Below are 13252 nucleotides of genomic sequence, written 5' to 3' on the forward strand. Positions count from 1 at the left end.
GGCTTGAGTTCAAGCCACAGATGCCTCTCGTTCAGGGAAAGAAAGTCAAATGCATTTACTTTGACCTCAAATTGTGATTTCAGGTTGGTCGGGGTTTTTTTAAAACACAAACTATTTTCTTGGCTTTTGTTTTTACTTTGAAAATGGTATCTCTGGGGATAGGTGCTTTCCACTGAACAGGACAGGTCAGAGGCTCGATCTCTGGGGCATCGCCACGTGTTCGGCTCCAGGCATGCCTGCCCAGGCTGGCCCAGCCGGGGTCAGTGCCAGGGAGCTGGGGCTCCAGAGACGTTCATCTGAGACGCACCGGGCCTCGCGAGGGACGGGGGCAAGCATCTGCGAGGCGGCCTCCCGTGGCGTCCAAGGGCAGAAGTCAGGGAGGAGAGAGGATGTGGGGGTGGGCTCGACAGCCTGGGAGAGTCAGGAGCCGCAGGCAGGGTGGCTCCGCTGTGGCTCCGACATGGGGCCTCCACTGGCGGGTTGTGTGGCCTGGGGTGCCCGGGTCCTGCTTCGTGAGGAATTTGCACTACCTGGAAACAGCTGCCCTAGAGGGTATCCCAGGAAACTGCCTCAGAGTAATTGGGCGCCTTGATTGTCCATGTGTCTCCCAGTCCTGGCCAAGGACCTCTGACTGATTCTTCCCAGAGCTGGGGGTGGGGATGGGGGTGGGGGGGCTGTGACACAGCCTGATGGTGGCTGCTCAGCCAGGCCCAGCCCTAGAGACTAAGGGGGAGGTTCCCAGGGAAAGAATCAGACGGGCCCCTCTGGTCGTCCCAGGGAAGGACCTAGCCTGGGCCCAGGGGCTCCCTGTTGAGACAGGCCTGATGCTTGCGGAGGGTCCTGGTCTCCCCGCAGCACAGCCCCGGAGCCGCAGGCCCAGCTGGCATGTGTGTCCCCCACACTCACTGCCCCAGTGACCTCAGTCTCTATCCCCACGTCTGTGCCATTCCCCACATTCCCTCAGCTTGGAATGGCCTTCTCCACCTTGTCCACGGGCAGCTGACTCCAGATGATGGTGCCTGCGTCAAATGGCCGTCTCCCAGAAAGCCCTCCCTTGCTCTGCGGACCAGCAGTTGGTCAGCGTCCTGTGACTTGGGGCCCCCAGACCTTTGAGGGAGCCGTTCCCTTTCCTGTGGCCCGTGCAGGGACCTGCAGGCCTGGCCCGCGGCGGGCAGTGGCATGAGTGGAATAGGTTAGCGTCGTCAGGCCCTTTAGATGCCCCTGGCACTGCATGGGTTTCAGTAAAAAGCCATCTGTGCCTGCGCTCTGGGATCACACCCTCCTGCCCAGGCCTTTGCCTCCCTCGCTGTCCCATCAGCTGAGACTCACAGTGACTTGCGGTGCCGGGTGCCTCGCGGCCCTCTCCCGTCCCGCCACTTGGGGCCTGTGGGCAGCACTTCCCAGTTGTGCAGGCGCAGAAAGCCAGGCCCAGCGGCCCAGGCTGGGATGTGCACCTAGCGGGTCTGTTCCCCAGGCACCTCCCCACCTCCAGCTCCCTCCAGACCTCCTCCTCCCTGGCGCTTCCTTGGCTGCTTCCCGAACGCACATGGCAGCACCTCACACTGCCAGCAGGGGGCGTCAGCATGTGGTTCTATGCTTTTGGAGTAAGTGGTATGCTTGGGGCTCCCCGTGCCCTTGGACTACACTGGTCTCTTGTTAGCCCAGAGGGCAGCTCACGGGGGCTCTTTCTCCAGAAGCTTGTTAGTTCAGAACCTTGGGATTTGTGGGGGGCCCCAGCGGCGGTCATTGTGGAGACCTGTGCCCACAGCATCGGCTGGGGACCTAGCACCTGCCCTGGACACCTGCAGCCAGACCAGTCGGACTCCGCCGAGGCATCCTGTGGGGTTATAGGCCCACCACCCAGGCAGAGGCCTCTCCCGGGAGTGAAGAGGGAGGGTGCAGGGAGAGGGCACCGAGCAGAGAGTCGCCGCCCTGTCCTGCTGACCCCTGGCGGCACGGGCTCCTGGGCCGTGATCTCTGTCTGCCGGGAATGCGAGCACGCACAGGCCTGTGACAGACACCGCGCGTTCCGCCAGGACGTCTCCTATGGAGAGCAGTTTGGCGCTCTCCTTGGGGGACACCTCTCCTCGCCGTGGGGGCCGCGGAATTAAGAGAGCCTGTGAGTGTCACTCCAGGGTTATCTCCGCTCCGCTGGCTCTGACAGTGAAGACACGCCACCACAGCCCCAGTCGCTTGTAATGACACGTTTCCTGAGCTAGGAGACAGAAGGGCGGACGTGAGCGGGCTCCCCCGCCTCCGAGTCCTCTGCCCTCCCTCCGTTTAGAGGGGCGGGGGTGCCGGGGCGCTCACAGCTCTGCGTGGCACAGCCCTAGAATCTAGGTCAGGCGGGACGTTGCCAAAAACACTGAGGGGGGTGGGGGGAAGCCAGGGGTAGAGCTCTACCTGGAACACACCAACAGACCCTCCACATCGTTTCCTTAGATAGCCTGGGTCCAGGCCGGGAGGGAGCGCTGCCTTCCGGTCTTCTCTCAGGGAGCGGTCAAGCTCTTGGAGGTGGGCCTCGTGTCAGACCTGGTCTTTCCCCCTTAAGGCCCTTGAGTGCGTAGCAGAAACTCCAAAATGTTCGTGGAGTCTGGGCCAAGGCTGAGACCGCTGACTGTCCAGCGGTCGTGCAGAGATGTCCCGGGGCTGTGCTGAGGCCCCTCTGGCCGAGTGGCAGGGCAGGTTCAGGAGGAAGGGTGGGGGCGGCCTGGCCCTTCATGGTCAGTGTGCGGGTTTCCCCGCCCACTCTCTTGGGCTCACCTGTGCTGCGTGTCCTCTGTAGGTCCCCAGGGCCGACAGCCGTGCCTGGCAGGTAGCTGGTGCTCAGAAAACACTTTTTTTTTTTCCTGAGGTTTCTTTCTTTATTTTGAGAGAGAGAGAGCAGGGGAGGGGCAGAGAGAGAGAGGAAGTGAGAGAATCCCAAGCAGGCTCCTTGGGCTCCTGCTGACAGCTCACGGAACCACCGGAGCTGAAATCAAGAGTCAGCCCCCCAGGCGCCCCAGGAAATGAATGTTTTCATCCTGTGTTGGGAGTGTGACCCTCAGGGACCTTGTTTCGAGAATGCCACCTATACTAGTAAAACTCTGGCAGCACCGGAGCACAGGCTACAAAGCAAACAGAAGCCCGCAGCCGCCAGCCCGCTGTGCGGGGTCTGTCCGGGCCTTGTGCGCGGGGCCAGCAGGTGCGCGGCGGCTGGCCGGAGCCCCGGGCTGGGGCCCGCGTCCCCTTGTCTCATCCGGCTCCAGCCGGAGACTGACCGGCCGTGGGGCACCGTCCGTCCCGGCAGCGGCCACGCCGGCCTGCACAGGCGCTGCACACAGGGTGTGATGAGACCCTTGGAGCGGCGCTCCCGACGCTTGCTGGGGCGGGAAAACCCCGCAGGCATGTCGGCTGCTGTGTGCAGCCGCTTCGCCCTGCGGTTTCTGCAGGTCCCCTTCTGTGCAGGTCACCTGAGAGGAGGGGAGGGAGGCCGGGCCGGGCCCTGCTGAGCAGCCTCCGACCCGCCCTCTCCCGGACCAGGACCCAAGCGCTACGGGGCGAGCAGAGTGGCACCCCCCACCCCCACACCGCGCTCCCTGCCTGACCCCCTGCCCTTCTGTCCCCAGGAGCTGCCAGAGCATGACAAGCTTGGCCAGCAGCGCCATGTCACCCATCAAGGACGGGGCCTCCTCGCTCCCCCAGAGGCAGAGCTCGTTCGCCAGGCCCCCTCTCCGTGCCCTGTACGACCTGCTCATAGCACCCATGGAAGGGGTAAGTTCCCCCCCACCCCCGGGCCAAGAGGCTTCTGAGCATCAGGACGCATCATTTACCACTCAGCACCCATGTGTGCCCCTCACACACAACATGGGCTCCTGGGCCCCGGGGTGGGCGGGAGGGTTCCAGAACACACACCTCCGTCCAGCTTCTCAGCCGGTGTCTGGGAGCGCATTCAGGCTGGCTGCTGGTTAGCGGGTGACGGCCCAGGGTCCAGCTGCCGGGTACAGGGGGAGCCTGCTCCCTCCAGCTGCGTCAGGTCCACAGGAAGTGCTGCCCTCCCCCTCCTCTCAGCAGTCCACACCCCCGGAGGCCCAGGGAGGCCCGCAATGGTCAGCACGAGCCCGCCACCCACGTAGTCCTGGGCACAGGCCGGCAGGGACATGCCCCTGCTCTGCCTCCCCCTGCTGGACGGCTTCCCCACCTCCCACCTGCCCCTGGGGAGGGGGGTTCTGGCCTGAGCTGTGTGTGCCAGGGCCATGCTGTCTACGGGTAACAGACTCCTCGGCCCCTGCTACCATCAGGGGCCACTGACTCCACCCCAGAGTCCGGCGTCAAGGACACCTTTTCACTTAGTCTTCCTTGGGAAGGCTGAGAACGGCCTCAGTGGGCTTCTGTGGCTCTGGTCTTGGCACATCATTCTTCCTTGCGGATGCGGCTCTCCGCCCGGGTGGGGGCACCAAAGGGCTGGGCGGTCTTTCGCACCTGAATGGTGAGCCTATCAGATGCCATTGTATATGACCCTGTGTTAGTCTGCTCTGGCTGCTCTAACAAAATGGCACGGACCAGGTGGTCCAGATGTCCACTTGTCATAGTTCTGGAGGCTTCTTGTCCCGGGTGAGGACGCCGGCTTGTTCCGGTTCTGCAGACGGCCCTCTTCTCACTGTCTCGCGTGGAGCTCTGGGCTCTTCCTCTTGTCCCGGCCCAGCCCCACTATGGGGCTCTGGCCGCATCTAAACCAGGTTATCTCCCAAAGCTCCCCCCCCAGTACCACCCCACAGAGGGTTAGGGCTTCAAGGTGTGGATTCGGGGGGCACAAACATTCAGTCCCCAACAGGCCCCAAGGAGAGCCCAGAGCGCCTGCACCCGTGGCGCCTGGCTCTCAGGCGGAGCACAGGACTGACGGGCGCTCAGGGAGCAGACCACAGGCCTTCCGGGCCTGCTTGCCCCGGCGGCTGCCTGCAGCCAGATGGGAGGTTTGTCTCGCAGATGTTGGGTGCCCCCCCGCCCCGCAGCGCCCTTGTCCACCTCAGCCACTGGCAGGGGTCCCCGCGTTGACCCTGATTCCTTCATTCCCAGGAAATGCTTCTGTGTGTCCCTGCCTGGCCAGCCAAGGACACATGTCACCTTGGCCAGTATTTTTCAGGAGGCTATGCTCCCTGCCTGGGCCTTCCAGACTCCCCTCACTCAGGGAACCAGAGGCGGCTGCCGTCTGGACTCCCTTCTGACCCTGCTCCCCCCTGGCCGGGCGACCTCAGCCATCGGTTGCTCTTCGTCTAGTGCCTGTGTCCTCATTAGAGAGCGAGGACGGCCCCAGAGCGTGCCGGGTCAGAGCAGGGCTGGGCGCGGCGGCACGTGAGGGGCACGCAGGGCAGCAGAAGCAGCGAGAGCCCCTGGCGTGAGGAGGCTGCTGTGACCCGGTCACTGCCCCTCCCGGCACCTCAGGCCTCCGGGCCCGTCAGCACAGAGGCGCAGGCCTGTCTTCTCCTTCCCTGCAGCGCGCTGGGCTGTCCTGTCCTTAGGACTGTTGTCCCCTCAGCGTCCTCTTCTTAATGAAGGGCCAGGACTGCAGGGAGCGCCCAGCTCAGAGCGCCTCCGATGCCACACCTCTGGAGCGTGATTTATGTGCCACATCTCAGGGAAGCAATATATGCCTGTGCCCGGAGGCTGATTCTTCAGGTTTCCTTTACCACCACCAGCTGTCATGCAGACCGTTTTTGGTGGCTTACTACCACTCCCCGCTCGCCCTGCGCTCTGCATTTTGCACTGATCCCTGGCCCCTCTACAGGCTCTGGGGACCCACCATTCGTCCACTCACTCAGGCCCTCTGTGTGAGTGCCTTTCCCTTTTTGCATTTAGGTCCCAGATGACTTATTCCCTGAATGTGGAAGGGGCTGGTGGGGAGGGTGAAGAGCGGGCAGGGAGTGGAGGGCAAAGATGGAGACTGGCTGCGACCAAGCATGTACTTGGAGGCTCCGGTCATCTGCGGTTGACGAGCTCCTCACCTCTCTCTGGACCGACTCAAGTGTACCCTCCTCCTTGACGCTTTCCTTGCCCTCTTCTCCCACCACCCTGCAGGCTCAACCCCTCCCCACCCATCACTGGGTTCCACGTAGACCCCATGTCTTTCATGGCACCGCATTCCTCAGCAGACTCAGAACTTAGCTCTTGGCGATCCTCGCCTTCCCTCCCTTCAGCCCACCCCACACTCCATGAAGGCAACGACGGTCCCTCATCTCTGCGTCCCCAGCAGCCGGCACAGGGCCTGGGACATGTGGACACGGGGTGATGTTTGTGGAATGCTTCATTTGTGGGCATACAAGCAGAGGGCCCAAGGCACAGAACGGCCCTTGGGTCTTCTGTGGCCAGTTTGTGCCGCTTGGGAGCTTTCCCAGAGGTCAGGGAGCAGAAGGAAGGGGCTGGGCCTGCTGTGACGCAGCTTGGAATCCAGTGAGTCCCTGACCCTGCCAGCCGGCAAGGTGCCCGGATCCTGGCTTATTTCCGGGTAGGATTACGCATCCTCCGACATGCCTGCAGGGGACCCACACCTGCCCCACTGAGCCAGGGGAGGGTGGTGACCGGGAGGGGGCTCTTCCAGGCGGGAGAGCGGTACAAGGCAGAAGCGCGGGCTGGGAGAGGTGCCCCCCCCCCACCCCATGCAGGGCTTCCCCAGGAGAGGGGCTGCCGCAGCCTCAAGTCATCCTTCTTAAGGATTCCACAAGTTTATCACATCTGCCCTGTGTTTTTTCTCCCCTGAGTACGTTCCCCTGTGACAGAGTAAAAATGTGCCAGCAAGCTGAGTGGTAGCTCACTCCCGGACATCTGTGCTCCTCCAGGGGTGCTGGGCAGGATTTATGGCCCTAACCACGTCAGAGCAGCGAACAAAATCAGCCTTGATGAGCCACCCAAGGAAGGGGAAGGCCTGGCCACCGGACGCATGCCAGCATGCCGTTCCGGGGCCATGTGAACACACGTGGCACGGCCCCCATGCCCACCTTCGGGTACGGCCCCATCTGGCCATGGCGCACTGAGTTTGAAAGCGTGTCCTTAGTTTCTGATAGCTAAACTCTTCTCCTCTGTGGCCGAGGTGTTCAAATACTGTCAAGGGGTGTAGGCGGCCTCAGAGGAGCCAGAGTGAAACCTGTCAGAGGCCAGTAGAGCACATGGTCAGAGCAAGAGCTTGTCCGAGGCTCCTGAAGGGGTCCCTGGTGCCTCAGTAAAAACACTTGACTGAGAAGTTTCATCCATTCGTTCAACAGGTACTTGTTGACATGTGTTGGGGACACACTGTCCAGACAGACGAGGAGGCGGCGAAGCGGGTGGCTTCCCGTGTGGGGTGGGCTGCAGGGAGGCCCCCTGGTGGATTAGGGGACCGGATCTTCCGCTCATTCCTCAGGCGAGCACACCCGCCTTCCATGGCAGCCACTAGAGGGCGACAGGACACCACCCACCCGCTCCGGCCTGGCAGCCACCAGGCAGGGCCAGACCCTCTTCCACATTTTCAATGAAAAAACAAATCAGAGACGAAGGTCCAAGCTTATAAATCATTGACACTTCAAGACTAAAACGATTAGCCTCTTCACATGGGGCTTATAATTATTTGAACAACTGCCTTTGTTTAGCCCCAGTCCTGTGGCTAAGGGACTGTCAGACAGTATGAGAAGTGGAACAGAACAATATTTTACCCTAGGCTTCTACCAGTATTTGATGTAATTTGGCTTAAGGGAAACACGGCCGTGGCTCTTTCCTGGAACCACGCCGTCCTCTGCTGTCAGGGACGAGCACGTCTGGCCCTCTTCCAGGAGGGCCCAGCCGTATCTGCACGGGACCCGTCATCAGACATCAAGTCAAGTCCTGTCTGACACCCACAGGAGAAAATGTCACCAAAGAAAAGTCGCAAGTGCTTAGCGCGAAAGGGCCCAGACCCTGTTTGTGTCCCTGGCATTTATTTTTAATCAAACTAGAGTAGAAGACAGTAAGCCGTGCTTCTGGGCCTGACTTACGAGGCCCCCTAGGCTGCTCAGTGGGAGCCGCTCATCCACTCAGGTCCCATTTCACCCGTCAGTTTGCACACAGGGCTTCACCCAAAGCCAGAGGCTGCTCCCATCACGGAGCCAGACGTAGAGCATTGCCTAAGATTTGCTCGACTCATTCTCCAGAGGCCCAGATCTGGGGGCCTTTCAGGGCCACTGGAATTTGGACTCCTTCTAGTTCTAATCCCTGTCATCCTTGCTTATCATTACTCCATTTACCCCAATTCCGTTTCCTGTATTTACACTCGTGAAACCATGGTTGTAGGACAGACTGAAAGACTGAATGATTAGGATCAGAAGGAAAGTATTCCTTGCCCACCTCTGCTCTCGATGAAGGGAGCTGCCTGTTGACATAGGCTCACCTGTTTCAGGATCCCCAGAAACGTACTTCAAACTTGTAGTTCAAGTCGGTTAGGTTAGTAAACTACCTTCCTGAGCCCTGGGGCTCTGGGAACCAAGCCTCTCATCTGTGCATATGAGACAGGGGCCCAGCTCAGCTCTGCCTGGGTCGTGCCTTTAATTACCACTCCGGGGGAGAGGACTCTTGCAAAATCCAGTAGCCTGATAAACCAGCTTACCCCGGAGCAGTGCCCCAGGAGACGAGACTGACCACCTAGGTGCCTGTTTTCTACATAGATTGAGGGTTTGGAGATGGCCAGGGAGCATTTGTCCCTGGAAACAACAGACCTACCCTCCAGACTACGGAGTGGAGGATGAGGCCCTTGAGACTGGCAGGCTCAGGGCCGCCAGCCCACCCGCCAGCCCGCCTAACTGATTTCTGAGTGAGACATCTGTAGTAATATTCAAACGAGGCCACACGTCACCCAAGGACAGCAAACCTTTCTACAACTGATTAGGAGAAGGAAAACCGGAGGCAGGAAGCTCCATCCGGTTTCTGGGGCACCGAAACCTGCGGGGAGAGCGCCCAGACCGATGTGTGGCCTCCCACGAGGAGCACGGTGTTCCCACCTAGGTCAGTGCTGCTGGGCTCTGGCTCTGCTCCAGTGGATGTCCCACGGTGGCCATCCCAGCCTCACCGCGGCAGGTTCCTGCCCCAGGGGTGCACGGGCTCATTTCTACCAGGTCGGTCCAGAAAGAGAAGACTGTTGTTGCACAAGGCGCCTGCAGCATGCGCAGCTGTCTGGCTGATTGAGCTGAAGCTGGACACGGGGGCAGCCAGACCCTTCTGGCTATGCTGGCTGTTGGCCACTTTTCCCCAGGACCGAAATTCCGACCCCCTCCCCTTATTTGGTTCTTCAGGCAAACCGATGGTTTGTTTGGCTGGCCAAAGAAAATAGTCGAGGGGTTGACCTTTCTCTTGCATTTCTCGTTGGATTACAGCGTCTACAGTCTTTGTAGAGTTTAGTCATGGTTTGAGCATTACTTCCAACAGGTATGTGATATTTGCTGAAACTGTGTGCAGGCTTCCATGATGCTAGGATCTCCCAGAAGCATCATAGAAGAGGTTTCTCTACCTTAAAAAGGTCTGATCAATTCACTCGATCAAAAGTATGAGTCAGGACAAAAATCCCAAGCCTATAGCACGGCTCTGCATTATCCAGATTCCCAGCACGTCTTGCTTCTGGAATCCTTGTAGATGATAAAGTCCATTTTATCCAGTTGAATCTGCCCCAGAATTTGTGGAGCCAGAATTGGGGTGTTTATTCCTCTGGCCTGTGCTGCTGTGACACTCTGAGGGGGTCCCTGTGTCCTCTAGCAACAGCGAGGCTCCCTCACTGTATGTTGGGAACGCAGGAAGGTCCTCTGAACCCCAGGGGCCTGTGTGGAGCACATAGCACTTAAGCCAGCAGCCGGGACACAGGCCGCATGGAGCTCGCCCGGGAAAGGGTGGACCCCTGGAAGGTGTGGCTCAGCCCCCTGGTTTGGCCAGGCAGGGGCGCGTCTTCGGTTGCTGGCAAGCAAAGGCCACCCCCTGCATGGCGGCAGGAGGGCAGACAATCGGCTTCTGGTTGGCAAGGGCGAGCGGTGCGAGTCCAGGCGCCTGCCGGGGCAGGGAGCCTGCTGAAGGCCCACGCTCCCCGGAGCCCCGGTGTTCGTGTAGAAAGGGCTGTGGGAAGGTGATCGCCAGGCCTAGACTGCAGGGTCCCAGACACACACATTCTGGGCTCCACTACACGTTCACACACACACACACACACACACACACACACACACACCGCTGACCGAGGCCAGCAGGAGCATCTCTTCCCTCCACGGCCTCCCCTGAGAAAGCTCAGCACCGAGCTGCCGCCACAGGAGACCTTTCTGCGGGAACCCGGCACGAGGCAGGTGCTGACAGGGTGTCAGGAGCCGAGTCTAACAGCTGTCCAGACACCCTTCTCCAGAGTGCCCGCCGCCTGCCCCGTCTCAAGGAACAGCCCGCCCCCGGTGCAAAAACTGGGCTTAGCCTGAAGCCTCTCATTGCCAGGCCTCCCTTTTGGGGCGCTCGCTCTCTCCCTTTTCTTTTTCCGCCCTGGGCCTGGCACACGCTGGGATGGGCAAGGCCCCGGGGGAGGAGACAGGTTTTAGCACCCCTGGCCTTTTTATCTTAACGCTATTTTTAAAGATCCATTTCTAGAAACTTCAGAAGTCAGAAAGTCGGCGTCTTTACTGGAACTTGTGGGAATGTGTTAGTTGCTGGCATGGGGCTGATGCTGAGCTCGTTTATCATACAAGCCCAGGATTTGAGAAGCCAACAAATACCCTGTCTAGACTGACATGCAGAGGCGCAGAGCAGCCTTTCCTCGAATTGTCCTTCCTTTTTCCATCTAATAGACAATATGTAATTTGGAAAGAAACATCACTTTATTTTCCATTTTCAAGTTCACATTGGATTATGGCTAATCTTTCGGTATGAGGGCAGTGCACGTGTACCCTGGATGCAGAAAATCCAGTACCCGTCTCCAGGGCATCTTGTCCAGCATGTTCAGTCCATCCCCCATCTTCTAACCAGAGCTGGCAGCCTGCTGTGGGGCCCGTCCACCCCCAGGCCTGTGCTGCTGTAACCTGCCACCTTCCATACTGTCTGGATAGGAGTCCCATTCGGGGCTGCGCCTGCACAGCTCAGTACCAACCACAAGCCTCCATTCTGAGAGGACCCAGACCTGTGAATCGGGGTATGTAGTGCATTCAGGGAAAACTCTACCCATCTCCAGGCTCAAATTCCAGAGACTCCCCTCTCCTCGCAACTGTGGTCCCTCTTCACCGAGTTCTGGCCAGGCTCCTGTCCCATTCTCTCCGTGCACGTCTCCTCGTTGGCGTTAGCATGCACAGCCCCGTCCCCTGTGACGCGGCTACCTCTGAACACATCATCAGAGGTGCGTCCACAGACTCCACGGGGCAGAGGCCTACAGCCCATGAGGCTGCGTGTCCCCATCTGTCCTCAGGCCAGGCTCTCCCTAGCCTTGTTCTCTGTTTACCTCACGGGCCTTCTCTGCCCAGGCCAGGCCCTCCCCAGCCGGTCACGTCCTGGGTAGGTACCCCTACCCTCTGGGGCTGTCACCTTAGACTCCTGCGGTGATGCTATATTTAATACCACCTCGTTAAGTAAGGGGCTTTTGTGTACATTCTCTGAGTATGTCATTGTAAGCTTGCGAGCGGGCACAGATGCCTGACTTCTCCGCGGTCTCCCTGGCTGATGGAGAAGCCCCCGCCTGGTAAGGGGGACGGACTCCCAGTAGCAGGGCCACATGACGCTGACTGCCCCTCGTAGAGACCAGAACTTATTTATTTTTATTTTTATTTTTTTAAATATAATTTATTGTCAAATTAGCTTCCATACAACACCCAGTGCTTATCCCAACAAGTGCCCTTCTCCATGCCCATCACCCACTTTCCCCTTTCCCCCACCCCCATCAGCCCTCAGTTTGCTGTATTTAAGAGTCTCCCTCCCTCCCTCTCTGTTTGTAACTCCCCCCCACACACACTCCCCCATGATCTTCTGTTAAGTTCTCAAGATGCACATGAGTGCAAACATACGGTATCTGTCCTTCTCTGCCTGACTTATTTCGCTCAGCATAACACCCTCAAGGTCCATCCATGTTGCTACACATGGCCAGATTTCATTCTTTCTCATTGCCATGTAGTATTCCATCGTATAGATAAACCACATCTTCTTGATCCATTTGTCAGTTGATGGACACTTAGGCCCTTTCCATGTTTTGGCTGTTGTTGAGAGTGCTGCTATGAACGTTGGGGTACATGTGCCCCTATGCATCAGCACTCCTGTATCCCTTGGGTAAATTCCTAGCAGTGCTATTGCTGGGTCATACGGGAGTTCTAGTGTTAGTTTCCTGAGGAACCTCCACACTGTTTTCCAGAGGGGCTGCACCAGTTTACATTCCCACCAACAGTGTGGGAGGGTGCCCGTTTCTCCACATCCTCGCCAGCATCTAGAGTCCTCTGATTTGTTCATTTTCGCCACTCTGACCAGCGTGAGGTGGTATCTCAGTGTGGCTTTGCTTTGTATTTTCCTGAGATGAGAATTTATTGTCAGGGAAGACACCCACGCTGCATTAAGGGACATGACGTCATCCACGTTTAGGCTGATGCCCCAGATAAGGCCTTGCAGGCAGAGCTCACAGAATCCCTGCAAACACCCTGCCAGTGACGCCTCTCTGAACGGCCTCCAGCCTCAGCGGCACACCCTCACCAGCCCCAGCACCCCTCTGTCCACTCTGATTCCCATGGGTGCATGCTGTCATGACTGGGGACTTGTTCAAGAGTGGTGTGTGTCCCGGGGAAGCCCACGACCTATGGGTGACACCTGACAGGGACTTATCGGGGGCTTGGGCCCCGGCAGCTGGAGTCCAGGGAGGGCCTGTGAGGGTGGGGCTGGCATCTCGTCCAACAAATGCCTGGTGACGCTGGATCAGCCGGGGGTGGGTCTGGTTTTGCACATGGCGATAGCCCGAGCCCCCACATTGCCCACATGTGGGATGGGGGGGCCCCGCTGAGCAGTGAGTGGTTGTCACTGTTTAGGCTGCTGACCCATCAGCAAGGTCAGGGCCCTCCAGTGCTGCTTCCCAGGGCCACCTCCACCTGCAGGGCCAGGCAGGGCCCTCCATGTGGCCACTGTGGGTGGGGACTGCCCGCCGCAGGCACCCAGCCCTCCCTGCCTCCCTGGGCCAACCCAGAAAGTCATCACAGTGTGACACACCCCCACTTCCTTCTCCCTGGGCTGTACAGTGATTCCTTTACCCCCTCTTGGGAAATAGCTCTTAAAGTAAACAGCAAGCAAATTG

At 59.1% G+C, this 13252-nt stretch overlaps 1 protein-coding gene across 1 annotated transcript in view; it reads left to right on the plus strand.

Moving 5' to 3' along the window:
• TTC28 (tetratricopeptide repeat domain 28) overlaps positions 1-13252 on the plus strand; it is a gene marked incomplete at its 3' end in the record, with an annotated part of 610006 nt that overhangs the window by 579696 nt on the left and 17058 nt on the right. The window contains 1 exon segment of the mRNA XM_077761493.1: positions 3609-3753. Coding sequence (XP_077617619.1) covers positions 3609-3753 — 145 coding nt within the window.

This window comes from Crocuta crocuta, unplaced genomic scaffold (assembly GCF_008692635.1).
Source record: "Crocuta crocuta isolate KB4526 unplaced genomic scaffold, BGI_CrCroc_1.0 scaffold348, whole genome shotgun sequence".
Classification (NCBI taxonomy): Eukaryota; Metazoa; Chordata; class Mammalia; order Carnivora; family Hyaenidae; genus Crocuta; species Crocuta crocuta.